Source organism: Oncorhynchus mykiss, chromosome 5 (assembly GCF_057628025.1).
Source record: "Oncorhynchus mykiss isolate SJ-2025 chromosome 5, ASM5762802v1, whole genome shotgun sequence".
Taxonomy (NCBI): Eukaryota; Metazoa; Chordata; class Actinopteri; order Salmoniformes; family Salmonidae; genus Oncorhynchus; species Oncorhynchus mykiss.
The window spans coordinates 51,954,167-51,979,204 of NC_143026.1; the positions used below are offsets into that span (position 1 = coordinate 51,954,167).

Here is a 25,038-nt window from a genome sequence, read left to right on the forward strand (position 1 = left end):
AAGTTGCTGCTACTGGCTCTTATGACCAAAAAGAGCTTCTGGACATCATAACAGCGATTACTCACCTTGAACTTAACTACATTTTTACTTTAACGAGTCCGACACGAAGGATGTACTGCTTCCGGAGAACAGGCCCACTCCCTATCATTACCGTGAAGAAAAGGTAGAGATACCAAAGGAGTAGGTCGGGGTGCCTTGTTAGGATTCGTAAGCGAGTAAGTAAATCGCCTTTACTATGGGTTCTATTGGCCAAAGTGCAATCACTGGAAAACAAACTCGATGATCTATGGTCGAGACTATCCTAAGTCGTGGCTGAACTACGACACGGATAATATACAGTTAGCTGGGTTTTCTGTGAATCGGCAGGACAGAACAGCTATGTCTGGTAAGATGAGGGGTGCTGCTGTCTTGTCTATTTGTCAATAACAGCTGGTGTGTGATGTCTAATATTAAGGAGGTCTCGAGGTATTGCTCGCCTGAGGTAGTGTACGTCATGATAAGCTGTATACCACACTATTTACCAAGAGAGTTCTAAACTATATTATTCGTTGCTGTCTATTTACCACCACAAACTGCTGCTGGCACTAAGACCGCATACAACAAGCTATAAAGTCATAAGCAATCAAGAAAATGCTCATCCAGAAGCGGCGCTCCTAGTGGCCAGAGACTTTAATGCAGGTAAACTTAAATCAGTTTTACCTAATTTCCATCAGCATGTCACATGTGCAACCAGAGGAGAAATAAAACCTAGACCACCTTTAATCCACACACAGAGACGCATACGAAGCTCTCCCTCGCCCTCCATTTGGCAAATCTGACTATAATTCTATCCTCTTGATTCCTGCTTACAAGCAAAAACTAAAGCAGCAAGCACCAGTGACTCGCTCAATACGGTAGTGGTCAGTTGATGCGGATGCTACGCTACAGGACTGATTTGCTAACACCTACTGGAATATGTTCCGTGATTCATCCAATGGCATTGAGGAGTATAACACCTCAGTCACCTGCTTCATCAACACGTGCATTGACGACGTCGTCCCCACAGTGACATATCCCAACCAGAAGCCATGGATTACAATCAACATCCGCACCGCGCTAAAGGCTAGAGCTGCCGTTTTCAAGGAGCGGGACGCTTATAAGAAATCCTGCTATGCCCTCAAACAAACCATAAAAACAGGCAAAGCGTCAATACAGGACTAAGATTGAATCCTACTACACCGGCTCTGATGCTCTTTGGATGCGACAGGGCTTGAAAACTATTACAGACTACAAAGGGAAACCCAGCCGCAAGCTTCCCAGTGACACAAGCCACAAGACGAGCTAAATTCATTCTATGCCTGTTTCGGCAAGCAAGCAACATTGAAGTATGGATGAGAGCACCAGTTGTTCCGGACGACTGTGTGATCACTCTCTCCGTAGCCGATGTGAGCAAGACCTTTAAAGAGGCCAACATTCACAAGGCTGCGGGGCCAGCCGGATTACCAGGGCGTGTACTCAGAGCATGTGCGGACCAACTGGCAACTGTCTTCCCTGACATTTTCAACCTCTCCCTGACAGAGTCTGTAATACCCACGTTTCAAGCAGACCACCATAGTCCCTGTGCCCAATAATGTGAAGGTAATCTGCCTAAATGACTACCGCCCAGTAGCACTCACGTTGGTAACCATGAAGTGCTTTGACAGGCTGGCCATGGCTCACATCAACACCATCATGCCAGAAACTCTAGACCCACTCCAATTCGCATACCCCAACAGATCCACAGATGATGCAATCTCAATTGCACTCCACACTGCCCTTTCCCACCTGGATAAAAGGAACACCTATGTGAGAATGCTGTTCACTGACTACAGCTCAGCATTCAACACCATAGTGCCCACAAAGCTCATCACTAAGCTAAGGACCCTGGGACTAAACACCTCCCTCTGCAGCTGGATCTTGGACTTCCTTACGGGCCACCCCCAAGTGGTAAGGTTTGGCAACAACACATCTGCCACGCTGATCCTCAACAATGTGGCCCCTCAGGAGTGCGTGCTTAATCCCCTCCTGTACTCCCGGTTCACCCACAACTGCGTGGCCAAGCACGACTCCAACACCATCATTAGGTTTGTTGACGATACAACAGTGGTAGGTCTGATCACCGACAACGACGAGACAGCCTATAGGGAGGAGGTCAGAGACCTGGCAGTGTGGTGCCAGGTAAACAACCTCTCCCTCAATGTGAGCAAGACAAAGGAGTTGATCGTGGACTACAGGAAAAGGATGGCCGTACAGGCCCCCATTAACATTGACGAAGCTGTAGTGGAATGGGTCGAGAGTTTCATATTCCTTGGTGTCCACATCACCAACAAACTATCATGGTCCAAACTAGAGGTCGACCGATTAATCGGGATGGCTGATTAATTTGGGGTCGATTTCCATTTTTCATAACAATCAGAAATTGGTATTTTTGGACACCGATTTGGCAATTTTTTTAGTTTTTATTTCATCTTTATTTAACTAGGCAAGTCAGTTAACTTGGGTTAACTGCCTTGTTCAGGGGCAGAATGACAGATTTTTACATTGTCAGCTCGGGGATTCAATCTTGCAACCTTACAGTTAACTAGTCCAACGCTCTAACCACCTGCCTCTCATTGCACTCCACGAGGAGCCTGCCGCGAATACAGTAAGCCAAGGTAAGTTGCTAGCTAGCATTAAACTTATCTTATAAAAACAATCAATCAATCAATCATAATCACTAGTTAACTACACATGGTTGATGATATTACTAGTTTATCTAGCGTGTCCTGCGTTGCATTAATCGATTCGCGAAAAAGGACTGTCCTTGCTCCAATGTGTATCTAACCATAAACATCAATGCATTTCTTGAAATCAATACACAGAAGTATATATTTTTAAACCTGCATATTTAGCTAAAAGAAATCCAGGTTAGCAGGCAATTTTAACCAGGTGAAATTGTGTCACTTCTCTTGCGTTCATTGCACGCAGAGTCAGGGTATATGCAACAGTTTGGGCCGCCTATTTTACGTAGTTATGACATAACATTGAAGGTTGTGCAATGTAACAGGAATATTTAGACTTATGGATGCCACCCGTTAGGGAACGGTTCTGTATTTCACTGAAAGAATAAACGTCTTGTTTTCGAGATGATAGTTTCCGGATTCGACCATATTAATGATCTAAGGCTCGTATTTTTGTGTGTTACTATGTTATAATTAAGTCTATGATTTGATTGAGCAGTCTGACTGAGCGATGGTAGACACCAGCAGGCTCGTAAGCATTCATTCAAACAGCACTTTCGTGCGTTTTGCCAGCAGCTCTTTTGTTGTGCTTCAAGCATTGCGCTGGTTATGACTTCAAGCCTATCAACTCCCGAGATTAGGCTGGTGTAACCGATGTGAAATGGCTAGCTAGTTAGCGGGGTGCACGCTAATAGCGTTTCAAACGTCACTCGCTCTGAGACTTGGAGTAGTTATTCCCTTTGCTCTGCATGGGTAACGATGCTTCGAGGATGGCTGTTGTCGATGTGTTCCTGGTTCAAGCCCAGGTAGGTGCGAGGAGAGGGATGGAAGCTATACTGTTACACTGGCAATACTAAAGTGCCTATAAGAACATCCAATAGTCAAAGGTATATGAAATACAAATGGTATAGAGAGAAATAGTCCTATAATTCCTATAATAACTACAACCTAAAACTTCTTACCTGGGAATATTGAAGACTCATTTTAAAAAGGAACCATGTTCTGAGCAAGGAACTTAAACGTTAGCTTTCTTACATGGCACATATTGCACTTTTACCTTCTTCTCCAACACTTTGTTTTTGCATTATTTATTTGAGGCTAAATTGATTTTATTGATGTATTATATTAAGTTAAAATAAGTGTTCATTCAATGTTGTTGTAATTGTCATTATTACAAATAAATAAAACATTTAGAAAATCGACCGATTAATCGGTATCGGCTTTTTTTGGGCCTCCAATAATCGGTATCGGTATTGCCGTTGAAAAATCATAATCGGTCGACCTCTAGTCCAAACACACCAAGACAGTTGTGAAGAGGGCACGATAACACCTTTGCCCCCCAAGGAGACTGAAAAGATTTGGCATGGATCCCCAGATCCTGCACCATTGAGAGCATCACCGCTGCTCACAGTGTCTCCTGACCCCTCCTGTCTCAGCCTCCAGTATTTATGCTGCAGTAGTTTATGTGTCGGGGGGCTAGGGTCAGTTTGTTATATCTGGAGTACTTCTCCTGTCCTATTCGGTGTCCTGTGTGAATCTAAGTGTGCGTTCTCTAATTCTCTCCTTCTCTCTTTCTCTCTCTCGGAGGACCTGAGCCCTAGGACCATGCCCCAGGACTACCTGACATGATGACTCCTTGCTGTCCCCAGTCCACCTGGCTGTGCTGCTGCTCCAGTTTCAACTGTTCTGCCTTATTATTATTCGACCATGCTGATCATTTATGAACATTTGAACATCTTGGCCATGTTCTGTTATAATCTCCACCCGGCACAGCCAGAAGAGGACTGGCCATCCCACATATGCTCTCTCTAATTCTCTCTTTCTTTCTCTCTCTCGGAGGACCTGAGCCCTAGGACCATGCCCCAGGAATACCTGACATGATGACTCCTTGCTGTCCCCAGTCCACCTGACTGTGCTGCTGCTCCAGTTTCAACTATTCTGCCTTATTATTATTCGACCATGCTGGTCATTTATGAACATTTGAACATCTTGACCATGTTTTGTTATAATCTCCACCCGGCACAGCCAGAAGAGGACTGGCCACCCCACATAGCCTGGTTCCTCTCTAGGTTTCTTCCTAGGTTTTGGCCTTTCTAGGGAGTTTTTCCTAGCCACCGTGCTTCTTCACCTGCATTGCTTGCTGTTTGGGGTTTTAGGCTGGGTTTCTGTACAGCACTTTGAGATATCAGCTGATGTACGAAGGGCTATATAAAATAAATTTGATTGATTGATTGATCACCGCCTGGTATGGCAACTGCTCGGCATCCGACCGTAATGTGCTGCAGAGGGTAGTGTGTACGGCCCAATACATCACTGGGGCCAAGGTTCCTGCCAGCCAGGACCTATATAGTAGGCTGTGTCAGAGGAAGGCCCCAAAAAATTGTAAAAGACTCCAGTCACACAAGTCATAGAGAGAACAGTCTGCTACCGCACGGCAAGCGGTACTGGAGCGCCAAGTCTAGGTCCAAAAGGCTCCTTAACAGCTTCTACCCCCAAACTATATGACTGCTGAACAATTAATCAAATGGCCACCCGGACTGTTAACAGTGAACACCCCCCACCTTTGTTTTTACACTGCTGCCACTCGCTGTTTATTATCTATGCATAGTCACTTTACCCCTACCTACATCTACAAATTACCTCAACTAACCTGTACGCCTGCACATTGACTCGGTACCGGCACCCCCCTGAATATAGTGTCACGCCCTGACCTTAGTTATTTAGTTACTTTGTTACTTTGTTTTCTTTATTATTTTGGTTAGGTCAGGGTGTGACATGGGGTGGTTTGTTGTGTTTTTGTCCTGTCTAGGGTTTTTGTATGTTTATGGGGTTGTTCACTAGTCTAGGTGTTTTGTATGTCTATGGTTGCCTGGATTGGTTCTCAATTAGAGGCAGCTGTTTATCGTTGTCTCTGATTGGGAACCATATTTAGGCAGCCATATTCCTTGGGTAATTCGTGGGTGATTGTCTATGTATTAGTTGCCTGTGTCTGCACTTATTCTATATAGCTGTCACGTTTGTTTTGTTGTTTTGTAAATTTGTTGAAGTGTTCTTTGTTTCATTAAAATAGAAGATGTATTCACATCACGCTGCGCCTTGGTCTCATCCATACAACGAACGTGACATATAGCCTCATTATTGTTATAAAAATTTTATTGTAATTTTTATTTAATTTTTTACTTTAGTTTATTTAGTAAATATTTTCTTAACTCTATTTCTTGAACTGCATTGTTGCTTAGGGGCATGTAAGTAAGCATTTCACGGTAAGGTCTACTACACCTGCTGTATTTGGCGCATGTGACTGTGTGCTCGATTTTAGACAACTTTCAGCAACGGGTGTGGCAGAAATGGCCAAATCCTCTAATACTTCTGGATATATAGTGTATCTGGATTCAGGCCTCTCTCTGCTCTCACTGTCACTGAGCTCTTCAGTAAGGCCATTCTACTGCCAATCTTTGTCCATGAAATTGCATAGCTGTGTGCTCGATTTTAGACAACTGTCAGCAACGGGTGTGGCAGAAATGGCCAAATCCTCTAATACTTCTGGATATATAGTGTATCTGGATTCAGGCCTCTCTCTGCTCTGCTGTGAGGAAATGGCTGTTTCTCCTATGTAGTGCACTACTTTAGACCAGAGCCTTATGGGCACTGGTCAAAAGCGTGCACTATATAGGGAATAGGGTGTCATTTGGGACATATCCTGGGAGTGCCAGCACCAATGCTCTAACACAGTGGCATAGATAGCAGCTACTGGGCTGTGCTGAAATGTAAGTCATGCTCCAGACCAGAATCTGAGTGCATGGGGTTCAGTCTCTAAGTAGGCTACCAAAAAATGTCCTTTTGTAAATGCAAGCACTGGCTCGGAAAACAACAAGGGATGAAAATACCCACACACTGACTAAAGCACAGGTAATGTTACAGGAATGTGTAACTTGTCCCCATGGATTGGTTGTATAGATTTTGGCAGTAGATCTGTGGACAGGAAATCGGTCAGCATGATTTTGCTCAAACCAGCACAGAATTATTCAAAACGACTTTGTTTATAAGTTATTTGACGAGTTTTTAGAAAAGCAGAGACCACCTAAAATAGTCAGGAGCAATGGGCATTAGTTCACCATTAAAGAGATCTGTCATTATGTACAGTGCCTTGCGAAAGTATTCGGCCCCCTTGAACTTTGCGACCTTTTGCCACATTTCAGGCTTCAAACATAAAGATATAAAACTGTATTTTTTTGTGAAGAATCAACAACAAGTGGGACACAATCATGAAGTGGAACGACATTTATTGGATATTTCAAACTTTTTTAACAAATCAAAAACTGAAAAATTGGGCGTGCAAAATTATTCTGCCCCTTTACTTTCAGTGCAGCAAACTCTCTCCAGAAGTTCAGTGAGGATCTCTGAATGATCCAATGTTGACCTAAATGACTAATGATGATAAATACAATCCACCTGTGTGTAATCAAGTCTCCGTATAAATGCACCTGCACTGTGATAGTCTCAGAGGTCCGTTAAAAGCGCAGAGAGCATCATGAAGAACAAGGAACACACCAGGCAGGTCCGAGATACTGTTGTGAAGAAGTTTAAAGCCGGATTTGGATACAAAAATATTTCCCAAGCTTTAAACATCCCAAGGAGCACTGTGCAAGCGATAATATTGAAATGGAAGGAGTATCAGACCACTGCAAATCTACCAAGACCTGGCCGTCCCTCTAAACTTTCAGCTCATACAAAGAGAAGACTGATCATAGATGCAGCCAAGAGGCCCATGATCACACTGGATGAACTGCAGAGATCTACAGCTGAGGTGGGAGACTCTGTCCATAGGACAACAATCAGTCGTATATTGCACAAATCTGGCCTTTATGGAAGAGTGGCAAGAAGAAAGCCATTTCTTAAAGATATCCATAAAAAGTGTTGTTTAAAGTTTGCCACAAGCCACCTGGGAGACACACCAAACATGTGGAAGAAGGTGCTCTGGTCAGATGAAACCAAAATTGACCTTTTTGGCAACAATGCAAAACGTTATGCTTGGCGTAAAAGCAACACAGCTGAACACACCATCCCCACTGTCAAACATGGTGGTGGCAGCAACATGGTTTGGGCCTGCTTTTCTTCAGCAGGGACAGGGAAGATGGTTAAAATTGATGGGAAGATGGATGGAGCCAAATACAGGACCATTCTGGAAGAAAACCTGATGGAGTCTGCAAAAGACCTGAGACTGGGACGGAGATTTGTCTTCCAACAAGACAATGATCCAAAACATAAAGCAAAATCTACAATGGAATGGTTCAAAAATAAACATATCCAGGTGTTAGAATGGCCAAGTCAAATCCAATCGAGAATCTGTGGAAAGAACTGAAAACTGCTGTTCACAAATGCGCTCCATCCAACCTCACTGAGCTCGAGCTGTTTTGCAAGGAGGAATGGGAAAAAATTTCAGTCTCTCGATGTGCAAAACGGATAGAGACATACCCCAAGTGACTTACAGCTGTAATCGCAGCAAAAGGTGGCGCTACAAATTATTAACTTAAGGGGGCTGAATAATTTTGCACGCCCAATTTTTCAGTTTTTGATTTGTTAAAAAAGTTTGAAATATCCAATAAATGTCGTTCCACTTCACGATTGTGTCCCACTTGTTGTTGATTCTTCACAAAAAAATACAGTTTTATATCTTTATGTTTGAAGCCTGAAATGTGGCAAAAGGTCGCAAAGTTCAAGGGGGCCGAATACTTTCGCAAGGAGTATTCGGCTGGATGACTATGAGAACACAGAGATAGTCAGTCAGTCCGTTTAGGTCCAGCTTAGCTCCCAGTCTTTGTCAAAACCTCACCCTCAGCTCCCTCCATGTTTCGCACGGGAAAGACGTGTACATAGCCACAGCCCCACTCCAAAGACACAGGCCGAATTCAGCTACCACCCTCCACTTTCCCAGGCCACTCCCCTTCCTGCATCCAGAGCATGGACTAGTCACAGATCTGACATGACTGGATAGGAGAAATCAGGGGTTCCAACGCATAACCTACAGCAATCTATTCTTTTAGATCAGTGATTAGGCTACCCCAAAGTAAACAGGGCCTAGTCTAATACCAGTTTTGCTTCTTCAATTTGGCTTGGTTTTGGTTGGCTTGACCAGTTTTGCTTGGTTTGTATGGGCATGTGTCGCATCATAAACTTTCCACAGGAAACGCTGGTTTCGATGTTCAGTCTATATTTAAGAAGAGTGGAAGTCAGAGGATGCCACTCGATTAGAATGAGGAACATAACATGAAAAACATACGGTTGCCATTCTGTTTACCAAAAAAATATAAAAGGGGTGTTTAACACTTTTTTGGTTACTACATGATTCCATGTGTGTTATTTCATAGTTTGATGTTTTCACTATTATTCTACAATGTAGAAAATAGTAAAATAAAGAAAAACCCTTGAATGAGTAGGTGTGTCCAAACTTTTGACTGGTACTGTATATTAGTTGACTGGTCGATTGTTTGGTCATTAAGCAGTTGGTCGACCGAGATTGTTTTATATATATATATTTATTTGTTATTGCTCTACTAAAACATATATATTTGTTATTGTTCGACTAAAACAATCTCAGTCGACCAACAGCCTAATGACCAAACAATCGACCAGTCGACTAATTGAGGTCAGCCCTAAACTCAATATTAGGAAGGAGTTCCTAATGTTTTGTACACTCAGTGTATATGCATTAGTGATCATTTTTGATAATCAATTCACTCTGTTACACATTTTTAGTTTTACATTAGAATGCCCATCTCAGAAAAACTATCTCAAGAAAAAATGGCAACGAAAATTGGATTCCATGCTTATCGTTCATATTCTGATGATGGTTATACTTTAACTTGTGTCAATGGCAGTGAAATGACTGGGTATGTAAACAGTCAACATATGGACCATTGTTGTACCCACCTTGAGTCCATCGCTGGGCAACCGGTACCCAAACCGTGCAGGCAGGTCATCAAAGTTTCCCGTTTTGTTGTCAAATGTGTACTGAAAGAGAAATAAGAATACAAATCGTATCATGAACTACTTGGTGGTGTTAATAACTAGAAGTTCCAAGCACAGAGACAAAATATGTTTTCTGTAAACCAGTGAGTCAGTCAGTCAGTCTGTCTGAATGTCTGTAGACCACGTCTGTCTGTCTGTGTATCTGTCCGTCTATCTGCCTTCCTGCATGCATGCCTGCCCGCCCACCCACCCACGCGCCCGTCCGTCTCTCAGTCTGCGGGACTCACGGCAGAGATGTCGGCCTCGACGGGCAGCAGGTTGAGGAAGGCAAAGAGCTGCACGGTAAAGATGGTGTAGATCTGTGTGGCGGACAGCATCAGCATCCCCAGGGAGAACAGCATCTTTGCATTCCGAGCTGTGCCAGTCGACTGACACACACCTGCACAGACTGACACACGGATGGACTGTCCCAGTGCTGGCGGCTCTCACACCTGCAGAGTGTACACACACGCAGAAACACAGGTTTGTCACTGTCTGTAGGCCTACATCTGCTCTCCCAGCCTCCCACAGAACAGAAAACATAAACACACCCCACCTGGGTTCAAATACCTAGGTCATTTCTGGCAATCTGTTAACTTTGGTAATTTATACTTTAATAACTTTTTTTTCCAGATATATAGTATTCATTTTTATATCTGTGTCCATATCGTCTATTCGTTTCTAGTGGATAGACCATGTGATTTAAGAAAAAAAATGCCTAATTAATGATTTTTTTCCCCTAATAAACAATGGAATAATTTTCCATGAACTCCAACTATTTACTTTCAACTTTCATACTATTTACTTTTTTCACAACTACCACCAGTTTGGCGCCAAAACATTTACAAAAAAGACAAATTTACATAAATAAAAGTGTGTTGAAAAAAAAGGATATCTCATGTTGAAACCCTCATATGAAACACCAATGGTATTCACCTAGTTGATAGTTTATATTTAGGATGTTTTAAAACTCTGGAATGCCATATATATTTTTTGTTCTTTTAAAAACAATCTTATTTGAATATTTTACACACTAAGGGCCAGGGACAATTAGACACCTGTGATAATCTTAAATCAAAAGGCCAATAGATTTATAAATTCCACCCATAACTTGAAAGAAACCAAAAATCTGGTAGTTTACTGGCAAACTTTGAACGTTTTCAGTAATATACCTTCCCTTAACAACCCTCCGCATGGGTGGAGAAGCACAGTGCAGTAATCTTTCCAAATAATTTAACTTAATATGATCAGGCTATACTTTAGGCCTACTACATTTTCTGGAAATAAATATAAAGATGTGGTCATTTATTGTCTCTGCCTGCAAATCGTCCCACTCCTGACTGAAGAGAAAGTGCAAGTATCCGCTCTCTCATCACTCTTGCTGCTTCAGATTCAGTATCCTATAGACTACCTCTCCTCTCCTAGGTTTTGTCTACACTTGGCACTTACATTCATTATTAAACATGCAATGAACTACACGGAGGGAAAAGTACACTGTGCATTCAGCACCACGGACAGAACTCTTGTTAACGGGTATGCACAAAAACACAAGAAAGAGAGCTCAACATTACATTTAAACTACTCAATCAGTGTGAGGAGTGAAGTCTCTGATGGGCATTGACTAGAGCAGTGAAGTCCGGTATAGTTTCTGATGTCGCTATGCGCAGGATTGCTGAGAGGTAAGTAAGAGATGATCTGTGCCTTGACTTGTTATATTTCATCACTGAAAATGTCTGTTCACATACATAGGTTGACCCAAACAGTACAAACATCTTCTGAGCATTACTCCTAATCTTTGGAAAGTTTTGTTCATCGAGAAATGCATAGAACCTCGTCAGTGACATTGTTTTGAATAGTTCTCCAATCACTGCATCAGACTGAAGATCGATAAGCTCAAGTTGCAGGTCAGTGGGAGCGTTATCCACATTGAAGGTGAAAGGAGAGGAAACCAACAGCATGTCATTTTCCAACACTTTGAAATCCTAAAAACGATGAGAAAACTCACCATTCAAAGCACGTATCAGCGATGTATACTTCTCCCGTTGGTCATCTGATAGGGAACAGACTAGTAGTGTCAGAAGGTGGGTGAGTTCGTTGGCCCCTCCTTGGCGGGTCAGGAGGAGCAATTTTCCCTTGAAGGCTTTGACAAGGCTGTACATCGAATGTGCAAAAAGGCCCTTCCCTTGTAGTTGGGAATTCAGTTCATTCATGAGGGCCATGATCTCCACAGTGAAGGCAAAAATCAGCCAACCATTCTTTATCTTGCAGTTGAGGGAAATCCACATATTTTCCTTTAATTTGCAATAACTCAGCAATCTCTGACTTCAGGTCCCACATCCTTTTATGCACCTTCCTCAAACTCAGCCATTTCACCTTTGTGTGGTAGGGGAGATCTGCATGATCTCTTCCAACAGCAAGACAAACTGCCTGCGGTTTAAAGATTTTGCTCTTGTGAAGTTTACCACTTTAGTGACTGTATCTACAACATGGCTCATTTTCAGAACACATTTACCGAGCACTCCTGACGAATAATGCAATGCAGGAAAATTATTTTCTGATCTGGGATCAGCTCAGCTACATGATCTTGTATCCTTTTCAAAAGGCCAAATTTTTTCCTGTCAAGTTTGGGCACCCATCAGTGGTCACACTGGATACGTTTTCAAAACTCAGTCCCAGCTTTGCCACACCTCCTCCAATAAATGTTTCCCTGCGATTGTGCTCTTCATGGACTGCATTGAAGCAAGCTCCTCTGTAATTTCAAAGTCTGGGGTTATGCCTCGTAAGAATATCAACAACTGCGTCTTGTCACGTGCATCACTTCTCTCATCCAGGGCCAAGGAGAAATATGTGAAATCCTTTACCCTGTCTTCCAACTGTTGTTCCATATTCTCTAAGATGTCCTCAACAAACCGTGTCACTGTTCGTCTTGACAGGGAAACATTTTCAAACAGCTCTTTCTTGTCGGAGCAAAGTCTTGCTGCAGTCAATTAAACATTATTTAATCAATTCGCCCTTAGCGAATGGCTTGCTATGTTTAGCAATTTTGTGGGACAGTACATAGCTAGCTATTGCAATTCTGTTGTTTGCTGAATGCAGTTTTGTGAAAAGTAATTTATTCTTTTGCAACTGAGAAAGCAACTCTTTGGATGCACTTGCCCTCTGCTCAGAAGACATATTCTTATATTTTTCTGCATGCTTCGTCTGAAAGTGTCAGGACAAGTTGTATTCTTTCAAGACAGCGATGCTCTCTTTGCACATTAAGCACACAGCTTTCTCTGATACCTCAATATATATCAATAATAAAATGTCCACTCTTACTGGAACATCCTATATTCATTGTCTACTTTCCTTTGAATTTTTTTGAAAAACTCACTTTTGCGCAATTTCTAGCTAGCTACTAACTGTGACGTGTGTGTCAGCCTGTCAGTCACTGTCTGTCCTTGTGCAGTTGTTATTTATACGTGCCTTCAAAATAAATGTCCCACAAGCGGTGGGGGTTAAATCATTACACAAAGGAGAGTATTCATTGGGCTTTTAATTTGATTAACAAATACTTTTTCAAAACTTTACTATCGCAAATTCTTTATGTGATCTGAGCATGATTCTGTGGGCCGCATATGGCCCCTGGGCTGGCCATTTCCCAGGCCTGGTCTAGATGCACAAAAGTCGCTTTGTGGTCTGATTGTGTTCCGATCTGGCTGACCACATCAGAAGTTGGTCAGGGATGCATTGTGTGCGGATTTCTCCTCAGTCTGGACACAATCAGGTTACCGAAAACGCATACAGTGGGCGATGTCATCAGCACTCCACTCACAAGTCTCCAGAAAACATGTTTTGGGACAGAGGGGGGAGCCTTTTCATTATAACGTTGGAGGAAATACTTTTGTAGCGTGTAACAGTTCTATTTTTGTTTCATTAGACCAGAGGACATTTCTCCAAAAAGTACAATCTTTGTCCCCATGTGCAGTTGCAAACCGTTGTCTAGCTTTTTTATGGCGGTTTTGGAGCAGTGGCTTCTTCCTTGCTGAGCGACCTTTCAGGTTATGTCAATATAGGACTCGTTTTACTGTGGATATACAGTGCAATGAAAAGGTATTTGCCCTCTTCTTGATTTCTTATATTTTTTGCACATTTGTCACACTTAAATGTTTCAGATCATCAAACAAATTTAAATATTACACAAAGATAACCCAAGTAAACACAAAATGCAAAGTGATAAGTGATAATTTTATTTATTAAGGGAAAAAGCTATCCGAACCTTCATGGCCCTATGTGAAAAAGTAATTGCCTCCCCTTGTTAAATCATGAATTTACTGTGGTTAATCACATTTTTTGGAAAGCTGAGTTCAATTTCACTAGCCACACCCAGGCGTGATTACTGCCAGACCTGTTGAATCAAGAAATCACTTAAATAGAACCTGTCTGACAAAGTGAAGTAGGCCAAAAGATCTCAAAAAGCAAGACATCATGCCGTGATCCAAAGAAATTCAGGAACAGATGAGAAACAAAGTAATTGACATCTATCAGTCTGGAAAGGGTTACAAAGCCATTTCTAAAGCTTTGGGACTCCAGCGAACCACGGTGAGAGCCATTATCCACAAATGGAGAAAATTTGGAACAGTGGTGAACCTTCCCAGGAGTGGCCGGCCTACCAAAATTACCCCAAGAGCGCAGCGACGACTCATCCAAGAGGTCACAGAAGAACCCACAACAACATCTAAAGAACTGCAGGCCTCACTTGCCTCAGTTAAGGTCAGTGTTCATGAGTCAACCATAAGAAAGACTGTGCAAAAATGGCATCCATGGCAGAGTTCCAAGGCAAAAACCACTGCTGACCAAAAAGAACAAAGGCTCATCTCACTTTTGGCAAAAAAAACATCTTGATGATCCCCAAGACTTTTGGGAAAATATTCTGTGGACTGACAAGACAAAAGTTTAACTTTTTAGAAGGTGTGCGTCCCGTTACATCTGGCGTAAAAGTAACACAGCATTTCAGAAAAAGAACATCCTACCAAAAGTCAAATATGGTGGTGGTAGTGTGATGGTCTGGGGCTGCTTTGCTGCTTCGGGACCTGGACGACTTGCTGTGATTGATGGAACCATGAATTCTGTTCTCTACCAAAAAATCCTGAAGGAGAATGTCCGGCCATCAGTTCGTGACCTCAAGCTGAAGCGCACTTGGGTTCTGCAGCAGGACAATGATCCAAAACACACCAGCAAGTCCACATCTGAATGGCTTAAAAAAAACAAACTGAAGGTTTTGGAGTGCCTAGTCAAAGTCCGGACTTGAATCCTATTGAGATTCTGTGGCGTGACCTTAAAAAGGCGGTTCCATGCTCGAAAACCCTCCAATGTGGCTGAATTAAAACAATTCTGCAAAGAAGAGTGGGCCAAAATTCCTCCACAGCGATGTGAAAGACTCATTGCCAGTTATCGCAAACGCTTGATTGCAGTTGTTGCTGCTGAGTGTGGCACAACCGGTTATTAGGTCTAGGGGGCAATTACTTTTTCATACAGGGCCATGAAGGTTCGGATAGCTTTTTTCCCTTAATCAAATAATCACTTAACTGCATTTGTGTTTACTTGGGTTATCTTTGTGTAATATTACAATTTGTTTGATGATCTGAAACATTTAAGTATGACAAATGTGCAAAAAAATAAGAAATCAGGAAGGGGGCAAATACTTTTTCACAGCACTGTAGATACTTGTGAAGATGCTGGAGGAAACAGGTACAAAAGGTCCTTTGCTTTTCGCACCAAAGTACGTTCATCTCTAGGAGACAGAACGTGTCTTCTTCCTGAGCGGTATGACGGCTGCATGGTCCCATGGTGTTTATACTTGCGTACTATTGTTTGTGCAGATGAACATGCCTTCAGGCATTTGGAAATTGCTCCCAAGGATGAACCAGACTTGTGGAGGTCTTATCTGATTTCTTTGGATTTTCCCATGATGTCAAGCAAAGATGCACCGAGTTTGAAGGTAGGCCTTAAAATACACCCACAGGTACATCTCAAATTGACTCAAATGATGTCAATTAGCCTATCAGAAGCTTCTAAAGCCATGACATCATTTTCTGGAATTTCCCAAGCTGTTTAAAGGCACAGTCAACTTAGTGTATGTGAACTTCTGACCCACTGGAATTGTGATACAGTGAATTATAAGTGAAATAATCTGTCTGTAAACAATTGTTGGAAAAATGACTTGTGTCATGCACAAAGTAGATGTCCTAACCGATTTGCCAAAAATATAGTTTGTAACAAGAAATTTGGGGAGTGGTTGAAAAACGAGTTAATGACTCCAACCTAAGTGTATGTAAACTTCCGACTTCAACTGTACAAATTTTTTGGCATATTAGCATTGACATAAAATTTGTCTTTGGCGGTATATTTGTACAGCTGCCACGATCTTGATTTCCTTACGTTTTTTCTCCTCTCCATTCTCCACAGCCTTCTCCTCTTCCCTCTTCTCTGAGCAGAGCAGGCAGGTCCGTTGCACTAGCAACTGTATCCTACACATGCTGCTCCAGAGCCAGTACTGCTCTTCCTTCAGACAAGCATGTCAAAACTTTTTTCATTTGTATGTCTCTCGTTCAGTCGCTTGTAAATGTCCAAACTCTAGGGAGTTTTTCCTAGCCACCGTGCTTCTACACCTGCATTGCTTGCTGTCTTAGGCTGGGTTTCTGTACAGCACTTTGAGATATCAGCTGATGTACGAAGGGCTATATAAATACATTTGATTTGATTTGATGACCAAAAATGACATGACATTCAGTAGCTTCTATATATGTATAACTTTATGAGCTGTATTGCCTGTCTTTGCAATTAGTTTATTTTCATCTCATTAGCATATGTAGCTAGCAGCCTCTTGAGATGCGCTATTACTTGTGCTAATTTTGTTAGCATTGGTAAAAAATGCCCAATGGGGTTTTTGCCTTTTTGGCGCCCCCTTGTGTACTCCGGTCACATTGATGCGAGTGCATCATTTGAGACGTTGTCAGCCAATCCATCTATTTCAAAGAGCGCTCCATAAACCACGTCCAGTGGGACGGATCAAGGCATGTTGCACTGGGACACATTTTAATACGGAAATAGGCCTCATTTTATGGTGGTTCTGTGTAGTTATGCTAATATATTTGAGACAAGTGTATTGCAGTTAATTTTGTCTTCGACTTGATAAGTAAAATATTGTAGAGTAGCAAACAGGTAAACGTGTCGCAGACAGTTCGCATGAGAAAATATTCTGCCTGAGGGGGGCATTGTTAACTACCTAAATTCTTTGGATTATCTGGTTACTTCCAGTGTTTCGAATAATTTATTCGAAACACTGGAAGTAACCAGATAATCCAAAGAGGAAAATTTGAAATTGTGTTTTTTACATTGGATAAAAGCTGAGACACAAAGCTACAAACTGGAATCTCATCCACTGCATTTGAGAAACAATGAGAAAGTAATTCTGCTTTGAAGTTTGATAAACTTGTAACCTCACTTTTGAGAAAATGGCCTTTTAAAGTTTTGGTACCTACTGGAGAGCTCTCCTTTATCTACATCCATTCAGCATTGTTCACACCCATCTCTTTAAGGATTCACATGTGAGGTCATGTGCTAAACAGAGAGTAGTGTAGTAAAGATTAAGACTAAAAGTGGTGAAGGTAGTAGCCTACAATAAGGAAAAATTCCAGGTAAACAAAGTGTCCAGATCAAATATTTTATAAGTATAGATCACGCTTACCCAGACACACTTGTCTAAATTGATGGGTAATGTGAAATAAATGCTATAACCCCCAGCCACATCTTGCTAAGTGGATGGGTCTCTACAGAAGGTTTAAATGGTACAGCCAAATGCTTACTTGCATAGTAGCAACATCAGAAACAGTGTCAATATAAAGAAAATAATATACAGTATGTACAAGAACAATATCAGTGATAGGAGGTAGTTATAAGCATACCATCAGGGGTAAAGTCCCTGAGCAGCAGGATAAAAATATATATAATAGTAGCAGCAATGTGTGTTAGGAGAATCCTCTCATGGAAATTCAGTATTGAGAGAGACAGTAATTTCTTGAAAAACAATCATTTTTATTTAATATCAATTAATTATTGCAATAATGAAACCGTCGACCCCACACGTGTTGCCGAGTGCTTAACTGATAATGGAAAAAAAACGGATGTTATATAGGACCTAAAAATGCTTAGTCAGGCTGGTTCCAACTCCCATAAGCCACCTTGTTCATCACCTGGTTATCTACAGAGGATATTGTTATTCTTCTTTGATCCGGCTTAGTTTCCCAGATGCCAGGATGGTCAGACAATGAGGCATTGTTCTAAACTCTTCCAGGCTATCTCGGGTCACACACATACCACATCTTGTCTATAGAATGCCAACTTTAGGTAATTATCACCAAGTCATTGTCAGCACAAGCTATCTCTAGCAAAATGCATTTACTTGACCATACGCCCAGACTAACTGCAGGAAACCATCTCTTTACAGAAACACAGAATTAAACAGAACAGAAATGTCCTTAAGTATTAATTGCTAACTATTAACATCAAACAAATCTAATGTTATTTGTCACATGTCACCGGTTAGTTGAGGTAATATGTACATGTAGGAAGAGTTATGCAGAGAGTAGCAGCGTAAAAGAGGAGTCTGGGTAGCCTTTTGATTAGCTGTTCAGGAGTCTTATGGCTTGGGGGTAGAAGCTGTTAAGAAGCTTTTTGGACCTCGACTTGGCGCTCCGGTAGCAGAGAGAACAGTCTATGACTAGGGTGGCTGGAGTCTGACAATTTTTAGGGCCTTCCTCTGACACTGCCTGGTATAGAGGTCCTGGATGGCAGGAAGCTTGGCCCCAGTGATGTACTGGGCTGTACACACTACTCTCTGTAGTGCTTGCGGTCGGAGGCCGAGCAGTTGCCAAACCAGCCAGTGATGCAACCAGCACTTGATGGTGCAGCTATAGAACCTTTTGAGAATCTGAGGAACCATGCCAAATCTTTTCAGTATCCTGAGGGGGAATAGGTTTTGTCGTGCCCTCTTCATGACTGTCTAGGTGTGCTTTGACCATGTTAGTTTGTTGGTGATGTGGACACCAAGGAACTTGAAGCTTTTGACCTGCTCCACTACAGCCCCATCGATGCCGAATGGGGCGTGCTCGGTCCTCCTCCTGTAGTCCACAATCATCTCCTTTTTCTTCATCACGTTGAGGGAGAGGTTGTTGTCTGGCACCACACGGCCAGGTCCCTGACCTCCTCCCCTATAGGCCGTCTCGTCGTTGATCAGGCCTACCACGGTTGTGTCATAGGCAAACTTAATGATGGTGCTTGAGTCGTCCCTGGCCGTGCAGTCATGAGTGAACAGGGAGTAAAAGAGGGGACAAAGCACACACACGAGGGGCCCACGTGTTGAGGATCAGCGTGGCAGATGTGTTGTTACTAACCCTTACCACCTGGGGTGGCCCATCAGGAAGTCCAGTTGCAGAGGGAGGTGTTAAGTCTCAGGTGTAGTAGTCAATGAATAGCATTCCCACATAGGTGTTCCTTTTGTCAGGTGGGAAAGGGAAATGTGGAGTGCAAGAGATCGCATCATCTGTGGACCTGTTAGGGTGGTATGCAAATTGGAGTGGGTCTAGGGTTTCTGGGATAATAGTGTGCACTTCATGGCTACAGACGTGAGTGCTACGGGTTGGTAGTCATTTAGGCAGGTTACCTTAGTGTTCTTGGGCACAGGGACTATGGTGGTCTGCTTGAAACATGTAGGTATTACAGACTTAGACAGAGAGAGATTGAAAATGTCAGTGAAGACACTTGCCAGTTGGTCTGCGCATGCTCGGAGTACACGCCCTGGTAATCCGTCTGGCCCTGCGGCCTTGTGAATGTTGACCTGTTCTTACTCACATCAGCTGCGAGGAGCGTGATCACACAGTCGTCTGGAACAGCTGATGCTCTCATGCATGTTTCAGCGTTACTTGCCTTGAAGCGAGCATAGAAGTAATTTAGCTCGTCTGGTAAGCTCGTGTCACTGGGCCGCCCTCGGCTGTGCTTCCCTTTGTAGTCTGTAATAGTTTGCAATCCCTGCCACATCTGACGAGCGTCGGAGCCGGTGTAGTAGGATTCGATCTCAGTCCTGTATTGACGCTTTGCCTGTTTGATGGTTCGTCGGAGGGCATAGCTGGATTTCTTATAAGCTTCCGTGTCCCACTCCTTGAAAGGGGCAGCTCTACCCTTTAGCTCAGTGCGGATGTTGCCTGTAATCCATGACTCTTGGGTGGGATATGTACGTATAGTCACTGTGGGGACGACATCATCGATGCACTTATTGATGAAGCCAGTGACTGATGTGGTGTACTCCTCAATGCCATTGGAAGAAACCCAGAACATATTCCAGTCTGTGCTAGCAAACCAGTCCTGTAGCTTAGCATCTGCTTCATCTGACCACTTTCCACTTTATTGACTGAGTCACTGCTGCTTCCTGCTTTAATTTTTGCTTGTAACCAGGAATCAGGATAGAATTATGGTCAGATTTGCCAAATGTCGGGCGAGGGAGAGCTTTGTACTCGTCTCTGTATGTGGAGTATAGGTGGTCTAGAGTTGTTTTCCTCTGGTTGCACATTTAACATGCTGGTGGAAATTTGGTGAAACGGATTTAAGTTTCCCTGCATTAAAGTCCCCGGCCACTAGGAGCGCTGCCTCTGGATGAGCGTTTTCCTGTTTGCTTATGGCGGTATACAGCTCATTGAGTGTGGTCTTAGTGCCAGCATCGGTCTGTGGTGGTATGTAGACAGCTACGAAAAATACAGATAAACTCTCCTGGTAGATAGTGTGGTCTACAGCTTCTCATGAGATATTGTGAAACAGCTGTTGTTTACAAATATACATAGAACCCCACCCCTTGTCTTACCAGAGGCCGCTGTTTTATCCTGCCGAAACAGTGTAAAACCCACCAGCTGCATGTTGTTCATGCCGTCGTTCAGCCACGACTCGGTGAAACATAAGATATTACAGTTTTTAATGTCCTGTTGGTAGTTTAATCTTGCTCGTAGGTCATAAAAATGTTTACTCCAATGATTGCACGTTGGCCAATATAACAGATGGTAGTGGGGGTTTACTCGCTCGCCTACGAATTCTCAGAAGGCAGCCCGACCTCCGCCCCCCTTTTTTCCTTCTCTTCATGCAAATGACGGGGATTTGGGCCCGTTCCCGGGAAAGAAGTATTTCATTCTCGTGGGACTCGTTAAAGGATAAAGCTTCTACCAGTTTGTGGTGAGTAATCGCTGTTTTGATGTCCAGAAGTTATTTTCGGTCATAAGAAATGGTAGCAGAAACATTATGTACAAAATAAGTTTCAAAAATAAGTTACAAACAATGCAAAAAGACGAACAAGATAACACAGTTGGTTAGGAGCACGTAAAACATCAACCATCCTCTCCGGCGCCTTTCTTCTTATCACAGTCATTTGAATAGAGGCACTGCAGATAGTGCTGATGACTGGGAAAACGTCCGAACCACGCATGAACAAGGGAATCTATATTCGGAGAGCCCGATTCTGTCCTGCCCTTGACTTTGGTGCAGGGCGTGTGATGACAATAGCCTCTTAGTCACAAAACTCCCTGATCTTCTCAAAAAGATAAGTTTGTCTAGCTGTGTCCAGTCCAGGTGGTGCTTGTACAGGCAGACCATCTATGGGAGGAAGGATGTCAGCGTTGCTCAGCAGCTGAAACCTGTTCCCGACGGAGTACGAACGCTCCTTGGTGACAACACCAGGCTCCAGAGCACCGACGCTGTAAAACAGGAAACAACAAAAAAGATTGTGAGATCAATAAAAGTAGTGGCAATCATGTTGGAGATAAATTAAATAATCAAAACGTGTTGTTTATGCTTTACATACCAAGTGTTGTCATCGATTCCGTGTAGAGACGCCACGTCACTGCTTTTGTCACATGGGATGTCAGCAGCTTTCCAACGTTTGCGTCCTGGGTGGCATCCTGGTAATACTATTGCATTGTCCTCTGCGTAGTTGTTGATGAAGTTCACAACTTGCTGCAAGTCCTCATGCTTCAGCTGTAACCTGTGCTTGCTTGGACCAGCTCTCTTTTTGATGGGAGGCATTAGACCATTCTCCTTGTATGACTGTTGGAGGAGAGTCAGGCGTGTTCTACTGATGCTGAAAGACAAATTCCAGATACAAATATTTTGGCATTATACAATAGATAGCCGTAATCACCGTCAGTCACACCTGGCTAACTTGATGGGTCATGTAATCATCTGGCGAAGTGGAGTCTTTTGTTTAGACATGCAAGCTAAACAATTAACCATAATCCTAATCCATAGAGTACTAGCAATACAAACCGATTGTCATAGCTAGCTAAAAGGTTAACCAAACAGGTTCAATGTTAGCTAGTTAGGCTATAACTAGTAATGCGAAATGGCATTCTGAGATAACATTACTACACACAGACCATAAACGGAATGTTAGCTAGCTAGCTAACAGTAAGCTTTAACTTGCAATGAAAACAACTTTGACAAAATTAGAAACGTATAATATCTGAAACTGTAGCTAGACTCTTACCTGTATACATGGATGAACACTTCACGGCAGACTGCAAGCCCTTTCGCTAAATAAGACGTCCTGTGTTGTTTCCGTTTTGTTGGTACAGCTTGCTTGGCCCGTTGTTGTGTCAAGTCACTCTGGTTCACACTGACCGTGTGCAATCCCATGAGAATCATTTTAAGCTTTAGCCCCCACCCAAACTCTGACCATTTTACTCACTCTATCAGAACTAGTTAGGCTGTTTTTATGTTATCCAGAGTGTTGGTGACTAACTGTGCTCCTCGCAACAATTTAATTATGCTTTTTTTGCCGACGTTTACTGACACCAGCCGTATTCAACGGGTGTTGAGCATTGGCAAATTAATCAGGTATTCTGCGCTCTGTCCCACTCAGACGAGTGCTCTGAAACAGTTTTTGCAGTGACATTCTATTGAAATGGACACTTACATAGAAGTCTTTTGTTAAGTTTTACTACACAATAAAAATAAAAAAACATTTTAAAGTCGCATTAGACAGGATTACCTACACATACTGACCAGCTCAAATAGACAGAAGCGTGCTATATGGCAGACAAATCTTGGCATCCCACTCATTTCAGCCAATCATGGCTAGTGGGAAGGTTGCTCCCTTTTTCTGTGGCTAAACTAACTAGGCTCATAATTTAACAATTTTATTCGTATTTATAGAAGGCATTTCTGCCCAAAAAACAATTTTGATAAATAAAAATAAGTTTACGTTCAAATGGCTCTCCTGTGAAGTAGTGACCCGTAACATACGCCTAGTTTCCTGAAAAGGGTCAAAGTTGTGCCCGTTGACAAAACAGACCTGGGATGCCTTTTCATACAGATTTATTTTACAAAGATCCACAGTGGGTCTGTCTGTGTATGTAGCGTTATACTGGAGACAGGTTTATAATTGCAGTGAATGTCATATTTTTTCTGTGGCTAAACTAACTAGGCTCATAATTTAACAATTTTATTCATATTTACAGAAGGCATTTCTGCCCAAAAAACAATTTTGATAAATAAAAATAAGTTTACGTTCAAATGGCTCTCCTGTGAAGTAGTGACCCGTAACATACGCCTAGTTTCCTGAAAAGGGTCAAAGTTGTGCCCGTTGACAAAACAGACCTGGGATGCCTTTTCATACAGATTTATTTTACAAAGATCCACAGTGGGTCTGTCTGTGTATGTAGCGTTATACTGGAGACAGGTTTATAATTGCAGTGAATGTCATATATTAATTTACTGTTAGGCTATAGCATTTCTGAGTAGCAGCCATACTGTAGGTAGCAGTCAGGGAAACAACAACTTGTTCTCTCTTGAGGATAAAGCATTGATATTTTTCTGCACGACTCAGGCACTCTTTCAATTGCCTTGTCAACCAAGCAACACTACTTATTTTGCTCAACTAAAGCGTGAAATAAAATGTATTTATATTAAAAGATTGGCCTGGCTGACATGAAAATTACATTAAGGGGAAAGGATCCACAGAAAGAGGTTGATTATGGTTCTACGAATGTCTTTATTTGCAATGCTGGCTGCCATGGTTAACACAAACGCAGGACATTGAATGTTACCTGAACTGAGTAACATAAGTGCAGTATCACAGCTATGTTAAATATGTGTGTGTGTTAGCCAGATTATCCAGTGTCTACAGCAACACTATTTATTATTCCTACACACCCAGAAACTTCAATTCCATTACTTACCATGCCGCCTTTAGGAAAAGACATCTGACCATAGGGTCTTGAAGTGTTCGTACTTTTTATAGTCATTATGGATATTGTCTGAGCTTACTGGTCATTAATACTGCACACTGCCAGAGTATGTCTCAGATTAATGTAGTTGGTTTTTAGCTTTTCTATCAATTAATGACCATTTGAATAAACATTCTTGATTCTGTTGGTGTGTGTACTTTTATGCGTTTGTGTGATGGAGCAAATCATTTAACGACACCTTAATTCAGCCTATTGGATCGTTATATTCTGCAGATTCTGAACAGTCATGTAACAATTGGAAGGATTAGACATTTCTAACATATACTGCCATATTTTTATAGGAAAGGTGAAGCTAAAATGGAAAATGTATCTCATGTGAAGTTGTACGACTTTACTTTTTGTAACTGACAATTAACCTGTCAGTCTATGTTGTTGTTTTTTGTTTGAATTGTTTACGTGTTCACTATGCGGGGGGAATGGTAAGACAAGCGGAACTACGTGGCTATGAACTGTTGTAACGGGGATTATTATCGTAGCAACACACTTTTGGAATGACGGCAATCCCACACTGTATTAGCTAGGTTTTTTGAGTCTTCGAGTGTAGTTCGTAAAGGTTGAAGCGTCTATGTTAGGATGGTAACATTATAATAATTAAGGATGAAGCGTGAATTCATGCCAGGAATAAGAAGTGTGTTGTTTTTGATTTCCTCTCTTCTGTAATAAGCAGCCAATGAGGTATTTTCTTTATTCATGTGTTTAATCTGATATTGTTATACCTCTGGCTAAACTGTTTTTATGTATGTAAGCATTTCAGAGTTACATCAAGCTAATAAGTTACTCATGAGACAAGAAAGTTGTAAGAGTGTGCTTAACTGTATTGTCATGTACTTTATAGTTCTCACGGAAGGTGACATTTCTGACTAAAACTACAGAATAAAACTGCCAGTTAAAATCATGGAACAGTTGTGCTTGTGGTTACTGGAGGGAGCTACACTTTTTATTATAAAATATTTGAAAAGTCTGGATTG

The 25,038-nt window shown here is 42.1% G+C and overlaps 2 protein-coding genes and 1 long non-coding RNA gene across 5 annotated transcripts in view; 1 reads left to right on the forward strand and 2 right to left on the reverse strand.

Annotated features, from left to right (window-relative positions):
• LOC149983507 (uncharacterized) overlaps window positions 1–5,825 on the forward strand; it is a 34,137-nt gene extending 28,312 nt beyond the window's left edge. The window contains exon 2 of the long non-coding RNA XR_016496132.1: window positions 4,326–5,825. This is a non-coding gene — a long non-coding RNA (uncharacterized LOC149983507). The remainder of the gene's footprint in view (window positions 1–4,325) is intronic.
• LOC110524005 (E3 ubiquitin-protein ligase RNF13) overlaps window positions 1–25,038 on the reverse strand; it is an 85,953-nt gene that overhangs the window by 55,422 nt on the left and 5,493 nt on the right. For 2 of the 3 annotated variants that reach the window (XM_021603269.3, XM_021603270.3), the window contains exons 2-3: window positions 9,995–10,198; window positions 9,669–9,749 (exon numbers count right to left, since the gene is read on the reverse strand). In XM_021603269.3, coding sequence (XP_021458944.2) covers window positions 9,669–9,749; window positions 9,995–10,108 — 195 coding nt within the window. In that variant the 5' untranslated portion in view covers window positions 10,109–10,198. Of the gene's footprint in view, window positions 1–9,668; window positions 9,750–9,994; window positions 10,199–20,640; window positions 20,715–25,038 lie in introns of those variants that run through there. The other variant, XM_090235141.1, reaches the window with a different exon arrangement.
• Window positions 20,732–24,585, reverse strand: LOC149983508 (uncharacterized). Its single transcript, XM_090235142.1, has 2 exons — window positions 21,628–24,585; window positions 20,732–21,520 (listed from the first exon to the last, which is right to left on the reverse strand). Exons 1-2 carry the CDS (start codon window positions 21,846–21,848, stop codon window positions 21,334–21,336), a joined length of 408 nt encoding a protein of 135 aa, XP_090091268.1. The 5' UTR covers window positions 21,849–24,585; the 3' UTR covers window positions 20,732–21,333.

Bases quoted from the DNA above. Each gene is read 5' to 3' on its own strand.
- LOC149983508 (XM_090235142.1), bottom strand. From the start codon at position 21,848: ATGCCTCCCATCAAAAAGAGAGCTGGTCCAAGCAAGCACAGGTTACAG. The intron at 21,521-21,627 runs GTATGTAAAGCA...CCTGTTTTACAG, and splicing joins GGAATCGATGACAACACTTG to CGTCGGTGCTCTGGAGCCTG.